The sequence below is a fragment of the Aulonocara stuartgranti genome, assembly GCF_965226115.1.
Source record: "Aulonocara stuartgranti genome assembly, chromosome: 1".
Classification (NCBI taxonomy): Eukaryota; Metazoa; Chordata; class Actinopteri; order Cichliformes; family Cichlidae; genus Aulonocara; species Aulonocara stuartgranti.
In genome coordinates, this window is record NC_138939.1 from 12296935 (window position 1) to 12315007 (window position 18073).

Here is an 18073-nt window from a genome sequence, read left to right on the forward strand (position 1 = left end):
GTTTGTTTTGATTTTTTTTTTTTAAAACAAGCCAGGCTTTTAGTTGGGTATGCAACTATTAAACAGTCCAATAGCAATTGCAGACAGTATTTGATGCCCAAATAAGAGTAAAGAGACTGTCTGAAATTTGGTCCTACAATATAAGCAATTTAAAAAAATCACTTTGATCATTGCAGTTCAGTATTTATGGTCCAGTTTGTGCCAGTGCATTGCCAAATATTAGCCACCATAATATTTTGTATTTTTTAAGATTTTTTTTTAGATAAGTTATGCTACCTGGTGTTTTTAAACACAAAATAGAACTTTTAAAAATGCATTTAAAAAACTAACAACTTTATATATTTCTCAAAAACTATCTTTCTACCAGTCTTTAAACATATCATCTGCAAATCTCATTTCAACAATAATATTTGCACTTCCTGCAGGAGTCTTGAGAACTGTTAAGGTCATGGAAATAAAGGACTGTTTGTATTTTCTGTAAATTACAATTTGTGACCATCTGACATTAAATGTATTCAGCTAGTGGAGTGACTTTTGCTGCTGGAAATGTCTTAAGTAAAAGAATTTGTGTTGGACAGCAATTATATGGGATTTGTGTGCAGATGTCATGCAAACCCATGTCTGTCTCTGTCCCCAGAGGGGAGAGCTGCCTATAATCAGCGATGAATCATAACCGCAGATGGAAAAGGCCATTTGTGCCCTGGAAATGTGACAAAATTAAAATCCTCTTTGGCTCTCATTAAAAGAGAGCTCAAGTTCGGAGCAAAGAAACTGAGAAGTGCAGGTTCGTGCAGCTGGAGATGACTGTTGGACGCTCATTTGGGAGCGATTCTGAAAACATTTCTTAAAAAGCAGCATCTATTATTTACAAAAAAAATGTAAATGATACAAATAAATTCAGAAATTCATCTCTTACAAAATAGTAGCTACATACCAGCATTTTATGAGGACTATATATGAACATGAAAGACTTTGGAGGTTGCATTTAATTTCAAACTGAGATAAGAAATTGAATCTTCTTTCTAAATGATGCCTGTATCATTCATCTGCTGGTGTGTGCCAACTGGATCAGGAAAATCTGGAACTGAATTGTAACCTTAGTCAAAATACTGGAATTTGTTGTTGGCCTCAGCTTGTGATTAATACCATTATATATTAAGCAGTCAGTTATTTTATTAATCAACCAATTAGTACATATTCATATGTAAAATATTAGCAAGAAGATTAGAAATCAAAAACTTGTCAGAACAATCATGATAAAAATAAACAGACAATCTTCAAATTTGAAAAGGTTTTTGCATGACTTTGAAAAAAAAAAAGCAACATGTTGATGGAGGAAAATTACACATTGTAGGTTTTTACAAGCGTCATATTACAAGACATTTAATGCTGAGATATAAAAGGCTCCTTAACCTCCCAGCTCTCCGTTACAAGACACACTCAGGTAATGGTGCTGTGAATTCAGACTGGTCCAGAGCGGTCATCCTGTGTTTTGCCTCCAACACAATCTAAACTTTTTTTTGACATGTTCAAGAAGCCGAAGCCCGCAAGTGAGAACAAATCCGAAGAAGACCATCTGTGCTACGTGTGATAAAAGGGCAACTTTGGATGGATCTGATTCTCCTGAAAGTGCTCAGAGTACATGAGTAAAAACAGAACTGTTATGAATCCTTTGTTTTTAAATTAATTTAACAACTTTTAATTCAGGTTTCATTTGGCTTTAAGGGCAGAAAATAAACCAACAAGGGAAAACTATCACTGGCTGTTTTGTTTGTGTGTTAGCACTTTCAGTTAATCCCAAGGAAGAATAAAGGTAAAAGACATCAGTTAATCTGAGTGGGAAAAACTCAAATCATCAAAAATAACAGACCAAAAAAAGCAACCCTGTGAAGTCTTTGCTTCATAGCAGGAGCTTTATTTCATGTCAGAAGCTTTTTTTCCACAAACAGATTCTTTTCTTGGTGCACATCTAATACTGACACGAAAACCTGCCAAGCTCTCTGAATGGAACACCTGAGCTATTGTTGCCTTCTGAGTCATGACATGAGGGCTTCTGGTCTCAAGTCTTTTTAAAGCCTCTTAGAAATTCAAATTAGAAATTCAAATGAGGCTTTCAGTCAGATATTAAAAACGGTATCAGTATCTTGTTCACTTTCATGGAGAGATGTGGCAGTGTGCTTTCATAAGATGAAAGGAAATGAAAGAGAATTACACAACTGTGTACAATCCTGTTTCAAAAAAAAAAAAGAATTGAATGAATGGGAAGTCTTTTAAAGACACCCCCCCCCCCAGTTAAATGTTACTCTCCATGCTCATTTTCAGTTTGATGCCAGTAAGATGTTGAAAAAAGGCAACAACCGAGTGGAAAAGAACAGAAAAAACCTGCTGGTAAATCTCACACTTCATTAGCTTAAATAGTAACATGACTGGATACAAAAATATTTCCCCACAAAGGCATGCTTTCTCATTGTACTCACTGCAAATATATATATATTTTTAATGAGTGTAAACCTGTCAAAAATATGGCTTTCATGAATTATGGTCAAGTATATAAACAGGACCCCACATTATAATTCAATGATTCAGCTGTTCCTAATATCATCTCAGATCTTACCTGTCATCTAATTTTTTTTTACCTCAGTGCTCATTAAATTCAGTTTTCAGTTTTCAGTTTTATTTGTCATATGCAAGTTAGCACAGGGTCAACATTGCAATGAAATGTGTTTGGCGAGCAGCAGTCACTCAGCAGCGTGGTACAGTAGGAGAAAATATAATAAAATATGATAAAAAATAGAAAAATAGTAAGGAGCAAAATATTAGAGAGACATGGTAAAAGAGAAAAGATGACTAAATATATATGTATCTATAAATATAAATATATGTACAGGGATTAAATAAGAAAATCTTGAAAAGAAATATGACGGGAGGACAGATGGGATATTGCACAGGAATGAGCAGCAGAAAATTACAGTATTGCACTTTTAAATATAAATATCAATAACAGTTAATAAAAGTTCAGACATCACCTGATCATGTTCCCGTCGAGAAAAATGTTTTTGTTTGCCAAAAAACATAGCTGAGTATAGACAATAAATACTCTTATACGGAGCCCCGCAGGGGACATGGGAGGAAAAAAAGTTAAGATGGACTTTTGCGAGATCTCGCAAAACAAACTTGGGATCTCGCAAAAGTTTTAGCCGCATTCTTCGGAGGCCGCCAGCTCGAAGCCGACCGGGAGGTCGAGGCACGATGTGCCGGGAAAGCGGTGTTCCTCCCGGCTGTAGTAGGTCTCGACCTCCCGTTAGCTTCGAGATGGTGGGTGTCAGATCTCCGAAAACGTCGGAGCACTTTTGCAAATATGTGATGTCTTGTAAACTGAGCAGGTATCTGACGTTTACACAACTACATTCACGCCTCAAAATATCTTAAAAGTGTGTTTTGTGACCCAGAAAGAGTAATATTACAACTAAGTAGCTGCCGCCATTGTTGGAATTCAACTTTTGCGAGATCCCGAGTTTGTTTTGCGAGATCTCGCAAAAGTTTTGTGAGATCCCGAGTTAGTGTTGCGAGATCTCGCAAAAGTCCGTCTTAATTTTTTTTCTCCCATGTCCCCTGTGGGGCTCCGTACTCTTAAGCTACAGTGTGTAATTGTTTTTGTTAATTTTGTTGCATAACATTTTTTTTCCCCTGTCTTTTGAAAACATGACTTATGACACATTCAAGGCCCCAAAAGGCAACAAAATGTCAACATGCTGCGACTGAGCTCAGCTCAGCTTGCATACAGTCATCCTTTAAATAAATGTCCCTCGAGCTCAGCAGATATAAAAGCAAGGACCATTTTTCTACAAGTCACATTTAATACCTGAAATCTGATCTTACTTGAAATAAAATAAAAACCTGAGATTCATGGTTTGAGTCACTTTTGGATCTATGAGTTCTCCCAGGTAAAGTTTTGCTGTGAGAGGACCATGTTTCAGCAACTTTGTATCCGAAATCATGAACATTTACTGCAAATAACACAGGCATGACACCTTATTTCCCTCTATGAACATCATGCTCATTTTGGAGACTACACATTAGTTGTTAGTCTCCAAAATGAGCATGGTGTTCATAAACCTATCAGGATAAAATTTAATGAGGTCATAGACAATGTTCCCTCTAAGCTGCGCACGTGCGCAATTGAGTACTGCTGGCACGCTCTCTGCGTACAGAAAATCTGTGTTGTGCACAAAAAAAATCTAACCTGAATTGAAATTAAAATTAATACTTTAACAATTCTGTTTTGCAGTGTTAGTCAGTGACTGGCTGCTCCCATATGGGATTAGAACGATGCCACCTTATTCCATAGTCCAGCCAATGATGCGATTTACATTCGTATATACGCAGCTAATCAGCGTGGTTGACAGGCTATGACAGCGTCCTTATGTGCCGACACCGGTGTTTTAGCTAGGAAAGCTGCGTGGCTGATGTGGAGTGAAGCCACGTTAATGACAACGTGTACAAGCTGTGAGCAGGACAGACGGAACAATTGACGGAAAAAGTATGGACTTGATTTTCTTCCTGAATACTGTCGTTGTTTATATTTACTGCAGGAATAAACGGTAAAAACGGCGTTTTATAAGAAAAAAGGCTCGAAAGCACTCTCCGCATGTGAGCAAAAACTCCACCCCCCTCTCCCTTTCCTATTCGTCCAAAAAAGTACTATGTCAACCAATCAAAAAATGATATGGCAACGTGGCATCTAGTTGTTAAGAAACGGGGAGAAGTTTTAGGAGTGACGGCGGTGCTTTGAGATGTGAGAGATTTGAGACGTTTAGCGCAAATCTTGTGTAGTTAGTGTGTAGTGTAGTTTTTGTTGTGTGTGTCAGAACAATGAGGCGACTGCTGAATGTTACAGAAGTTACAGGAGTGATACATCTCCTGTTGTAAGGCTTGCAGGTATCAGGCTTGTGATGTTCTCCTTTATCTCATAGTGGACAGAAATTATTTTTTGGAGTGGCACAAATAATTTGTGTGGCATCAGATTTGATGCAGAACAGCTGATTGTTCTAAAAATTTGAAATGTTTATTTAAAAAACCGCCTTGGCTGCATTAAAAAAATAGCTGCAAATTTTTTTTTTTTAAAGAATTAACTATATAATTAATTGCCCAGCATTGGTCATTATATACTATATTTTGCAGACAGAGAGTTACAGGACTCTCTCCCAGACCACAGACTCATAATACAAGTCAGCGCTTTTTAAAAAAGAAAGAAAGTTGTGCTTTCAAAATTGGAGTTCAAGTTATTTTTACTTCCAATAGTGTTAACATACTACACAGGTCAATGACTAGATTTTTTTTTACATTTTCATTGTAAGTGGGCTAAAGCAGTTAATTAAAAGTAGTCTAACATAAATGTAAATGCTGTAATTTGATTATTTTAATAAACCATGTAACTTGGATGGATTAGATGCCGGCGTGACCACAGTGCACACGTCTGATGTCACTCACAGTGGTCCAAGGGATCGCTCAGGGAGTTTGTGTGTTCGCTCAGACACGTGAAAAATTAGAGGGAACATTGGTCATAGACCAAAAGAACAAAAGTTCAGTTTCCTGCAGGTACTTACAAAAGCAACTAAAGGAGTCGCCCCCTGCTGGCAATTAGAAAAATACAGGTTTAAATGAGTTCCCCTTTGGCTTCACATTTCAAATCTGGAAGCTACTCATCTTTTACATGCAGTCTTTGTGTGTGCCCATACACCAGGAAACAGATTCTCAAAATTATTGATGTTTTAATAAAACAATTTCAGTTTACAATTCAAATGCATCAAAAACATTTAAATAACAGAAAACAAGGACAATATCTTAAGACAATTTCAGCAGTTCTATATTTATATTTGCTAAGTTTATCAATTAAAGAAATAATATTTAATAGGATCCTCCACTTTGTGTCTGGGTGAGTAGTGCTTTACAGATGGTGGGAATCACTTTATTAGTATCTTTATCATTTGCTGCAATTCTTCATTGGATTTTCCTGCAGCTGCTCCCATGTCTGTGTCAGAGTTTTGTTCCTTTCCTCCACAGACTGTGCTCTTCACATGAAAATGCAGGAAAAACACAATGCTGCTTTATCATTCTCATACACTTACTTTACTCATACAAGTCATTTGTGGAGTTCAAGAGCAGTCTGCATACAGTACAAAAACAATGCTAACCTTTTCTGAAGGTAGAGATTGCAGGTTTCCTTTAAGGTGTTGTAGCTCAGAGTTTGCTGCTGTCGTGTGGACTCAGGATATGAAACAACGTGCTGCTTAAAGATGTCAGACTCTGCAAAACGGAAGACGAAAAGCTGGCTCTGGCTCCTTTCTTCAGATGTAACACTGCAGCTGGTGTCCTGGTCACCTGGATGAGAAATAAAAAAAAACTTTATTTACAGTATTGTTCTAACATTAATCCAGGAACATGCTGTTATCATAAAATGGTGTTTGGGTTTACCTCGTATGAACAGACTCTGCTGTTTGGAGTTCAGCGCATAAATTGGACTGTGGGGAGTCGTAATGAGATGAGTTGTGGGAGGAGTCAGGAAGCACACAGTGGTGTTGTTGATGACATCTTGGATGGACATTTTTCCACTCCTTTGCATTACAAGTGACTCACAGAGGCAGGAGAAATGAGACAGTAAGATAAGAACTTAAAGTCATTAAAGGGAACCTATTGTGTTGATTTCCTAGTGCTTACTTCTATTTTTGAACCCTACTCCAGTAGCTCTGCATGACTTGCAGTTCAAAATAACCCATTTATCTTATACTAGGTCCACTGAACCTTTACATCATAAAGGTCCAATGGTGCATTTAGTCAGGGGCGTAATTTCCAGGGGGGTTATGACCCCCCTAATAATCAGACCCAGCCAATATAACCCTCCCAATAAAATTATGAATGATCTTGCATAAATAGGCTGTTGATTTTCTTTACTCATTTCAGTTATTACCAGCAAAATAGTTGCATGTTTAATCATCTGGGAATTTACCCAGATTTATTTATTTATTTAGACAGAGATCTTGACACCCCCCAATGTTCAGCACAAAATTATGCCCATGCATTTAGTGCAGTCTCAAGCCTGAGCTTTTGTCTCACAAGGGTTATTTGCCCATACACTGACCTCATTATAAGTATTATGGCAATCCATTGTATATTTTTATCAACAGCTTGAGTATTCCTACCAATCCCTGCAGGAACAGTACTGACGCAGTGACAGTTGGGAGGTCCTTGCTGTCCTTTGGCCTGAACAGACACATAAAGTGATGTGTAAACATTTAATCTAATACAATGCCACGCTACCACGCATGTAAAACTCAGACAACCTTTCAGAGAGCTGCTTTGTGCTGGGTTTTGTCCCCCGTCCAGTTGTGACGGTTTGAATTGCTCCACTTTTACACAATATCAAAAGATGGACTTTTTCAGCAGTAAAAATCTGGAAGTCATCATCAGTCACAGGGCAGCAATCCACAAACTGTACCCTGAATAAGGCGCTGTTTGCTTCTGGCATTAAAACGAGAGACAATGGAGCCCCTGGAAATAAAAACAAAGAGGAATAAACAGGCTAAAATTAGTTTAGAATAGAAATAAATAAAAAGCTTTAAGACTTTTAGCCTCATAGATATTACATCAGAGACTGTGTATTTGTCTGCTATCTGACTCCTGCTAATTAGTGTTTTCAGTCATGTTTTTGTTGGAGAATAAATATATCTGTCAGCTTACTGAGAACGTGATTATTAGCTGAACTGTGTTGTCATGTGCACAGCTGGATGCGTGTTTAACTGTGGAAGCACTTAATAATACTGACACTGTTGTGTCAGTATTTTTAAGTGTCAGTAAGGGAGACAAAAGGATGTCTGCCTTTTCTGTCCATGTGTTTGCAGAGACACAGAATAGAAGAAAATGGATATTCTGTGAGGAAACCAATCATTGCTTTTCATCTAACTTCCTGAGAACATCTGATTTTTTTGTATAAGAACTTTAGAATATATTAAAAAAAAGCCCTGCCAATTTACAGGCCCCTTTAAATAAACATGCGTGGGTAAAACTTTGGTGGCTTTTGATTTATTTATTTATTTTTTAGTAGTTTTGAGTCCTCATATCTAACTAAAGTACAAGACGATTTTAAACTCATTCCTGAGTGTCATGAGCTAGAGACAAAATCTTTTTTTTCTTCAGCATATTACTCATATTCTCATTCATTTTACTTTAAACATCAAGATCATGGGATATACCATAGTTTCAACAACGGCAGCAATTTAATATTGAGGTAGAGAAACAGGAAAAAGAATTGGTACCCTGATAATTTACTGGAGAAATCTTCCAAAATTGCATTTGAGTAAACTTTCAGCGGTTATATCACCACTTGGGATAAGTTGCTTGTCAAAGGAACTCATATGAGAAGTTTTGATACAGGGCTCACCTTTAGCATTCATTCCTTCTGGGGGGTCAAAGTGATTTCCTATTCTAGACATTCTAAACATTCTATGAAATGGAGAAGCAAAATAGAATGTGAACTGATGTTCACATGTTCTATTTTCCAGATTTCATTTTAACGGAAAACAAGGATGTCTGCAGAAACTCACTAAACTCCCAATCAAAGAAAGCTATGGAGAATTCAACCATGGTGACATTTTAGAGCTGCCCCGTAGGATTTACTTACCGGATCGCCTGTCCCAGACACACACCAAGGCATCACTGAGCCCAAGAGCGATGTAACGGTTGCATTTACTAACAGCTGAGCAGAGGATTTCCATTGCATTTGGCCACAATACATCTGGCATCGGGTCCACATCTGCATCAAACAGAAGGCCATTCCAAAACGTTAAAATAATCTCACTGGTGTAAAGAAAAGTATGCTGTAATATCAGCACTTTTTAAAGCTTTTGTTCTTAGTATCTAGACTTATCTCTTAGTTAATAAAATATCATACTTGGGCTGCTCTTTGGTGGTTTTTTTAGGAAATACTGAAGAAGATTACAGCTGCCACTCCACCACACAGCAACAGCGACAAGTAATCCTAAGAAAAGGTCAGACAGTGAAAATGACATTAACAGGAGCATGGTCTGCATACAGACTTGAATATGTCTTTAATGGATCTCTGACTGTTGAATGCATAACGAATACAATCCAAAGCAGGAGGATACCCTTGTGACTTTCAATCAGTTCATCAATCATACATATAAGGTCAGAAAGACAGAAGGATCATTATTGTGGAAACTTCCAAATGGGTTTGACATATTTAAATTACTGTTAAGCAATTAAGCAATAACACTTAATGCTACAAACCTGGCTGAAACTCTGCTTTGCTGTCACCAGGACCACAGGGCAGAAGAAAGTGCCACGTGCAATGTCTGGAAAAGATTCAGTAACTAATATGTAACAAAAGAGAGATAATTGTTTGCAGACAGACAGATTACAAATGCTGGAGTACCCAAAGGTGAGTTTTATTTACTCGTTATATTAAGATGTAGAACTAACTCATCTTATGTCTTTAATACTATATTTGCTGATAATGTAGTGACTGGTTTGATTAGTGATTCTTTGCATTTCTGAATGAGTCTGTTAGTGTCATTCTAGTTTTCTTTAGTTAACCACATGAGGTCTTAGAGGGCAACCACACAGGAAGTGAGGAGCACCAATGTGGCAACTACACACCACTAAAAGTCAACAACATTCGACGACTTCAAACGACTACGAGCAAAATATCTGCTGGCGATGCAAAGTGGGCAGATTTTTTAATTTTGAGGTGAGCGAGCAGGATGACATTTACAAATATAAACAAAATGAGCCTATAATTATTATCTAATACAGACAGACAATCTGCAGAATATCTGTGAACTCCCAATCAAGAAAAGCTTTGGAGAATTCAGCCATGGTGATATTTTAGAGATGCCCCGTAGGATTTATTTTAGACAGACAGACTGACCAAAACAAAACAGAGCAACCAATGAAAGCAGCTTAGCTTTGGAATGCTGATTGTATTGGCATGAACTTTATCACACCTTGGGCTTTCATTCATTTCCTTTCTTTTTCCTTCATCTGTACTGAAGGGCGGCTTCTCCAAACGATGGCTGCTGCTCCTGATTATGTCCAGAGCCAAACAGTGCATCAGAAAGTCTGTTGGCTGCAACGTCTCAGGTGGACTACTGAGTGCCTTCTCTGCCAAAAAGCAGAAACATGAAGGTCAGTTGCTTGGCTGCATTTTTATTTCAATCATAAAAACAAGAGATACAATACATAAAAACTGATAGACCCACATACATCTCTGCATGTTTGGTTAAATTGTAGCACAGTGTAAATGTAATGCTTCTGCTCTAACAGAAAAGTTATACCTGTTGGGATTTTTGGTGGCCTGATTTGAATCATTACAGTAACTGGTGACCATTCAGATGAGTTTGGGTTCTGAGGATTAAAAAAAACAAAAAAACTGTTTATTTAATGTGTGATTCAGTCACATGCAATATATAGTCTCGATCAAAAGACTACTTGCAAAATGGCAAAAAATCATATTCTGCATGGTTGGATCTTAACAAGGTTCCAAATAGAGCTTCAACATGCAACAAGAAGAAATGAGAGTGAGACAAAACATCTTTTTTGAGCATGCAATTTATTGAAAACAATACTTAAACTGAAACAGGCTGTTTTACAACTGATCAAAAGTTTAGGACCACATGCCTTTAAAAGGCCAAATCTGTTAAAAAAAAAAAGTGGATTCATTGTCATCCATTGCATACATTTGAAAATCCTAGGTAACTTCCTTATTGCAACCTTCTGCATTCAGAAGGTTTTCAGAAAACCTGACCTCTGACCCTCACATTGAGGTCGAGGTGACTGAGATTCAAACTGAGATTTTTAATACATACACTTATCATATTAATTTGACAGTCCTTGTATCATCTTTCTTGAATTGTCATGTTCACAAAATTTTCAGAAAATTTGACTTCTGACCTTGGCCTTGAGGTCAACGTCATGGATATTTGAACTTGTCTAAGATTTTTAGTAGATATGCCTAAGGTATTAAATATGAAAATCCTAGCTGGGTGTTAATGCTACTTGCCCAGCTGGATGATGACAATACCCCAAGCATTTCAGGTTTAGAGGTAAAATCTAGAAAAACAACCAAAAGGATGGGAAAACCTGAAAAAAAATGATGGTAACATAAGTCTAATATGAAAACAAATGGCATAAAGTACAAAGAGAGACCGGGATGTAACCAGGACTTCAAAATCTTTGGTCTTAGCACTCCTTCCCAGAGTTCGGTACCCAAAACACATTCTTATTTCAGTTTAAACTGTGACTCATTACCTGTGCATTCTCCAACTCTTTCAGCCATGCTGCTGAAGGAAACTGGTAGACCTCAAGCCAAACAGCTCCGCCGCCTGATAGGATACGTAAAATGAATAAAATTTTGCATTTGATTGCAAACTCTGTAACTAAATCCCATCATAAAAACTAAAATAGAAGTTCATACTTACAACTGAGTGATGCAGCTCCATAATTTCCCCCTTCAAACAGTTCAAATGACAAACAAATGCTCCTTTTGTTGATATCTTCCTGTTATTCAAATAATTGATTTGTTTCTTTTTTTTTTTAATAATTAAAAACAGAAAAATTCTAAGTGAAAACCACACCCTGTCCCAATTATATAAGTCATTTAGTAAAATGTGACAATACACACCATAATGTTAGTAACGCAGAGGAGGTGTATCGAGTCTGAATGATGACCAAAGACTCTCGCAACACCTGTAGATGATAGCAATGATGTCAGTATGATGAATAACATTTAATAATATAGAACCTGTTTACACACTTCAAAAAGCATTACTGTCTAAGGCAGTGGTTCACAAAATGTACAATTAAAATGGAGCATTAAATGCACAAAAAGGCATGAATTAAATAACATTTACTACATTAATTACATCAGATGCCCTGATTAACCTAACAGTGGCTCAGACTGACTGCAAGAATAATATTTTTTATGACTTAAAAATGAACAGTTTTTTGGGTGGAGTTAAGTTATGCTAAGATTGTGCCAAGTAACCCAACAAGGCTCTTGGAAACCAAACATCCCTTCTTAGAGAAAATGTGCCTACTGCACAGATTCCTAACCAGAGGCAGCAGCAAAGTCTGATTGTGTGTAAAAGCGGCCAATAAAAAGAATAGCGACAGGAGCCTGTCCTATCTGTCATAGGGTGAGAGGGCGGGGTGCATCTTGGACAGCTTGCCAGGGCATTGCACGGCCAAATGTCAGTGTGCGTTTGCTAATCTATAAACTTCCAGCTGTCTGATATATTTTTATGGCAGATAATTGTTATAAACAGCAGAAGCAACCCAAGGAAAGCCTGGTGGACCATAACTCACCCATATCATCAACAGTGCCAAGCAGATACATGGTCTTAGACATACTGGTCATCTGGATAGATGTCATTTCCAGCCTGTCCTGCAGCCACCCTGCAACACGATTCAGAGATGACGCACACCACACAGACAAGCCCCCGGAGTGGCCCAGACAGAGATACCTGCCGTCGTCTGAGCAAGTCAAGCAGTTGGTGTTTCCTGGGAGCTGACAAATGAGGGAAATAAGTATTTATAGAAGCAAGTCTCACCACTAAACACCTTATATCGGCCGCTATTTTGAAACAATAACTTCATGAATTTCATTAATCACAAGTATGTGAAATTGCACGTAGAATCACCAGTGAAATGAAATCTCATAACAAATGCTCAAAAATACTTACTCACACCTGTAAGTTGTATTTCTACAATCTTCCCACAGGTTTCAATTAGGGGTGCAACGATACTCGTATCGATATTGAACCGTTCGATACAGTGCTTTCGGTTCGGTACGCATATGTATCGAACAATACAAAATTTGTAATTTATTTTATCAACTTTCCTTCTGACGATGCTGTCTGTGTGGAGCGCTCAGTGAATCTGCGTTCGACTACTCCGCCTAGGCTGCACTGTCGAGCGCAGATCCACTGAGCGCTCAACACAGACAGCATCGTCAGAAGAGCGCAGGGCAAGCTAGCAAGACAGAAGTTAAGCTCTCCTTGCAACATGGAAAATTGAACCTCCCCCACCCTCATTCAGATCTGGCGTTTGGAAGTATTTTGGTTTTCATGTGACGTATGACCCTGAAGGTAAGCGTGTCATGGACTAAAGTAAAACAGTATGTTGGATGTGCCACGCACTAGTGTGTTAGCACAGTTAGCTCGTTAACGTGTTGGCCGTCTAGCCCCACGCACGGAGATTTGCCGTGTTGTGGAGTTAACGTCATTTCAACGAGATTAACGCTGACAGCACTAGTGGGAACACAACGAATATGACTGCACATTTACACCGACATCATCCTAGTGCAAAGACAAGTGGAAGCAGACAAAAACAACAAGCATGCATGCTACAAACTTTACCCGAGTCATTTAGACAGCCGTTAGCACATGATTCTCCTTATGCGGACCTGATATGTTTAATATTGTGGCGAGCTCAGACAAGGTGGAGACGGAGGTGTCCTTTGGTCTTGCTTCCCGTGAGCTAGCCTGGGAGCACAGCCGTTTATTGACATCTGCAGAAGAACACTGCCGCTAGCTAACTGCTCAGCGCGGCAACAGCACAGCAACAACAACAACAACAACAACACACCGTCGCAGCGAGAGGGCGTCACCCGTCACTATGGCAACATAAACAAAACATAACTGTACAAACAACCCCGAACAGCCCTGACCCGCTACATAGCCCCCAACTAAGGGGTCAGTCGTCCCCGACGACCCCATTACCCCACACAAAGTCCTGCAAATGTCCAGGTGCCTTCTTTTGGCGCACCGGCCGGTCACGACCGGCGGGGGAAAATTCACTCGGGTCAGAACATGGGGTGCCACCATCATCCCACTTCTGACACCAATGTGGCGAGCTCAGACAAGGAGGAGACGGAGGTGTTGTTTGGTCTTGCTTCCCGTGAGCTAGCCAGGGAGCACAGCCGTTTATTGACATCTGCAGAAGAACACTGCCGCTAGCTAACTGCTCAGCGCGGCAACAGCACAACAACAACAACACATAGGGCGCCCTCTGACCCCGGAAGGACACACCGTCGCAGCGAGAGGGCGTCACCCGTCACTATGGCAACATAAACAAAACATAACTGTACAAACAGAACCGCGAACAGCCCTGACCCGCTACATTGCCCCCAACTAAGGGGTCAGTAGTCCCCGACGACCCCATTACCCCACACAAAGTCCTGCAAATGTCCAGGTGCCTTCTTTTGGCGCACCGGCCGGTCACGACCGGTGTTCCAGATCTACTGGCGTTTAGATCAACTGGCGTTGGTCGAACAGATGTGTGTCAGTCTTGCGTTTCAGGAGCTGCTACCGACAAACCAGCAAAAAAACGCCAAATGTGTCATCTGTGACATTTGTGAGGTTGTCTCAAACACACTCCGTCAGTCTTGATGCTGTTGAACAACAAAATGCTTAAAAATGTGGCGAGTTTACCTGGTGATATCCTCATGCGCGACGCGATCGCGAAAACAGCAAACAAGTAACACCACGCCGTTGTTGTTCACAGGACACAACGAGTAAACGATCGGGAGACTCTTGTCGTCGTTATCGTTCCCCTCGCACGGTTTATTCCTCCGAATTCAGCGTTTTTGCTTCACAACTACAGCGTGCTGTTTACTTTGTGCACTAACATGGAGTCGAGTCTGGCCAAGTGCCACAGCCTACAGCCAGATCAACCTGTGACACACATCTGCACCACGTTTGAATTCGTGTCATGCACATTTGTACCTTTCAATTGTGTCTGTTTGTGCGTCATGCAAATAAACCTTTGAAAAGAATGAAATGATATCATATATTCCTTATTGGCCTACATTTGTACAAAATTCCAAATTATATACACAAAGTCATAGAAATCACCACTCCAATTGGTCATCATGATTTTGATATTCTCTTTTTCCATAACAATGAAATACGCCTTGGACAAATATGACACATCAATATTTCATTAGTGTTGTAACATCACATGTCGCTAGCATAGTCTGTCTGTGTCTTTTCCCTGAAAATGAATATTTCCAGCCAATATAGGCAATTCATCAACATGGCTGGAGTTATATACAGTCTGTATAAGTGTGGTTAATCTAATGAACATTTGTAAGGAGACGGCAGTTACTGTGAATTCACAGCAGTTACACAGTGATTAGTAATAAACAGCCAGTGAGAGTGAGTGGATATGACTGTTCCCACCACTAACACATGACCATAGCCCACTACTAGATTAACTTGTGACACATCTGCACCTGCTGCTATGATCACAGTGAGTAGAGGCTGAGTGGCTGCACTTACCCCTGGTACATCCAAATCTGCCCACAAACATGTTGAAAGATGCAATGCCAGCAATGTGGATTGTCAACACTAAAAACAATCAGTAAGCAAAGACAACAGGGATCACTTTTTTCTGTTTATTTAGCACCCACAACATTTGTAGTCGCCTTCTGCACAAGGGAAGTCCACATACACCGTGTGGTACCACTTTCCACAGAAGGTGCAATCTGCAAGATTGAATGAGATTGTCAGAGTCATTGTCTGGCTGTTTATTACTAATCACCTGCTGTACATTCACAGTAACTGCCATCTCCTTACAAAAAAAAAAAAAAAAGTGCCAACAGATGCCATGATGCTACATGGATATAAAAATGTGAGAAAACATCAGATTATGAGCTTTCAAAATGTCTTATTGACAGTTTTCACAAAGTAAATCATGTTCTATTATTGGTTTGTTAAATACATATTTCTTTGGTTTAGGAATCAAATGCATGGTGTCCAAATGAGTGGACATGTTTGTAACTCCCTGAAAAATGAGTTCATGAACAAAATTTCAATTGCATTTTTGGGTTGTTTTTCTTTTTGTGCTTAAAGAGGAATAAAAATCTAAGGAAAAAATCGTGACTGAGGCCCTCATAATTAATGCATGAGATAGTTAAACTTAAAACTTTACATGTCAAGATCTTTGTACCTGCATCATACCAGTAAGTTCCAAAGTAGGTGTCTCATCCCTGGATGTCTTTGCGTTATGGGCTGATTCCATTTCTTTTCTTGTGATGAAGAATAAACCTGGAGAGAGAATCGAGAGCTCTCATGTCGTCTTTGTTTACCTCCACAACAGAAATTTTTTTTTTTTTAGAAAGAAATAGATGTCTGTGAAATAAGACAACACAGACTCACTGCTTTAACTATATATAGATTTTACTCATCTGCCCCTTTATTAGCTAGAAAAAGCCCTGAAGTTAATTCAGTATAAAGTATTCCAAAAACATGTAGAATATGGTCGTTACTATGCAGGAACTGAAATAGCCTTAAATGTCACAGTGGAAAAAGCTGATACTATTTATATGCCGCTGAAAGTATTTATTGGAAATAAATAAAATAACAAAATGAATCAGATTAGCCCTTTTCGTAACACTTGATGTCGTTCACTAAATACTTTAGAGCATAGAGTTTACAACTTTACACACAGACTGATTCATACGGCCTAGATGTGGCTGAAAAAGAGTTCAGTGAGGTCACTGGTTAGCAGTGTTGGGCAAGTTACTTTGAAAAGTAATTAATTATAGTTACTAGTTACTTCTTCAAAAAAGTAACTGAGTTAGTAACTGAGTTACAATTTTCTAAAAGTAATTAATTACTTGAAAAGTAACTATTGCGTTACTTTAAAAAACAAAAACAAAAAAACGTTTAACCCTGTGGGGTCCAGGTTGTAACTGCAGCCATTTTTAACTACTTTTGATGTTTTCTCTAAATTTTACCTTTAAAAACTATTTACCTTTCCTTGTTTGGTATCTTCCTTTTCAGCACAACCTCACGTGTCTGAATTTACAGTTATGTTTTCATTTTGACATACTGTATTAACACAATGATCTAAAATCACACAAAAAACATAAAATCAGAGTAGAAAAAGTTATATTTTTTACTGTAACAACCACAAACATGTATAATGAATCATATTCCATAACTTTAAATGCAAATATAAATGGTCAATTTTAAAATCCTATGCACAAGTTTTGCAAACAATAAAGTTATTTGCATCTATTTACCTTTTACCTTGATTTTCTAAATAACCATTTCAAACTATTTACAGAACAATCAGCTGTTCATTTTTCAATAAGATGCCACACAAAAATAATTTCTGTCCACTATAAAGGAGAACATCACAGCCTAAATCCTGTAGGTCTGACAGCAGCAGGTGTATCACTCCTTTTTCTATCTGGAGACAGCAGTCACCTCATTGTTCTGACACACAACACAAAACTATCCACAACACTACACTCCCATCACTGCTGGTTAGCCTGGAGGCTAACAATGAGCTGACACCACAGATAAAAAATCGTCATATAAAGCTGTTTAACTCAGGACAAAAAAGGGGCAGCTTGTAAAACAACTATTAGATCACAAACAAAAGTATTTTAGTGTAAGTGTAATTTTAGACCAGAGTGGAAAAGCACTGAAAATGGATATGTTGGTCTTACCTCAGCTTTGTGAACTCTGAACGGGCTTGATGTTTCACGGTCGCTATGACAACCGACTGGCTCCACCCCGACCGCGGTTTAAAGCTGCTTTGTGTCAGGAGGAGCTACACACCGGCGTGGATGCTACAGAAGAACGGTCACAGTGAGATCTGCAGCCCTGCGATCTAATCTATGTCTGAAGAAAGTGCATGTTCTACTCTTGTGATAAATGACTGATAAAATATTATTCTTATGTGCACTTTCTGTAAAGCAGAAGGTATATTTTTTTTATATTTGGTAGCACTTTTTAATAATTTCACACTATTAAGCATTATTAAAGTATTGGTAAGGTATTATAGAGTACTTAATTTAGCATTTATAGACATTGCCCTGCTTTAGTATGCCATTTATAAATATAGATATTTTATTATGACTATGATTACGATTGTTACTGTGATAGCTCTACATGATGTAACAGTAACAGATGGAGAGACATACCTGTATTTATAAATGACATACTGAGGAGGACTCTCTCTTTCTCATTTATCTTTGAATGTTATT

The 18073-nt window shown here is 38.5% G+C and overlaps 1 protein-coding gene across 8 annotated transcripts; it reads right to left on the reverse strand.

Annotated features, from left to right (window-relative positions):
• Window positions 1-5751: 5751 nt before the first annotated feature.
• On the reverse strand, window positions 5752-17609 carry wdr93 (WD repeat domain 93). 8 transcript variants are annotated; one of them, XM_082538807.1, is made up of 16 exons: window positions 17534-17609; window positions 16035-16121; window positions 12379-12580; window positions 11696-11760; window positions 11493-11571; window positions 11323-11396; window positions 10350-10419; window positions 10020-10176; window positions 9304-9368; window positions 8948-9034; window positions 8678-8809; window positions 7341-7548; window positions 7200-7260; window positions 6475-6631; window positions 6195-6381; window positions 5752-6071 (listed from the first exon to the last, which is right to left on the reverse strand). In XM_082538807.1, the coding sequence occupies exons 2-16, from the start codon at window positions 16059-16061 to the stop codon at window positions 5984-5986; spliced, it is 1659 nt and encodes a 552-aa protein (XP_082394933.1). In that variant the 5' UTR covers window positions 16062-16121; window positions 17534-17609; the 3' UTR covers window positions 5752-5983. The 8 variants fall into 8 exon arrangements, with proteins under 8 accessions (XP_082394933.1, XP_082394932.1, XP_082394935.1 ...); XM_082538806.1 differs by having other exon boundaries at window positions 16024-16121; XM_082538809.1 differs by lacking the exons at window positions 16035-16121; window positions 17534-17609 and adding exons at window positions 13431-14375; window positions 14505-14706.
• Between the last annotated feature and the right edge of the window lie 464 nt (window positions 17610-18073).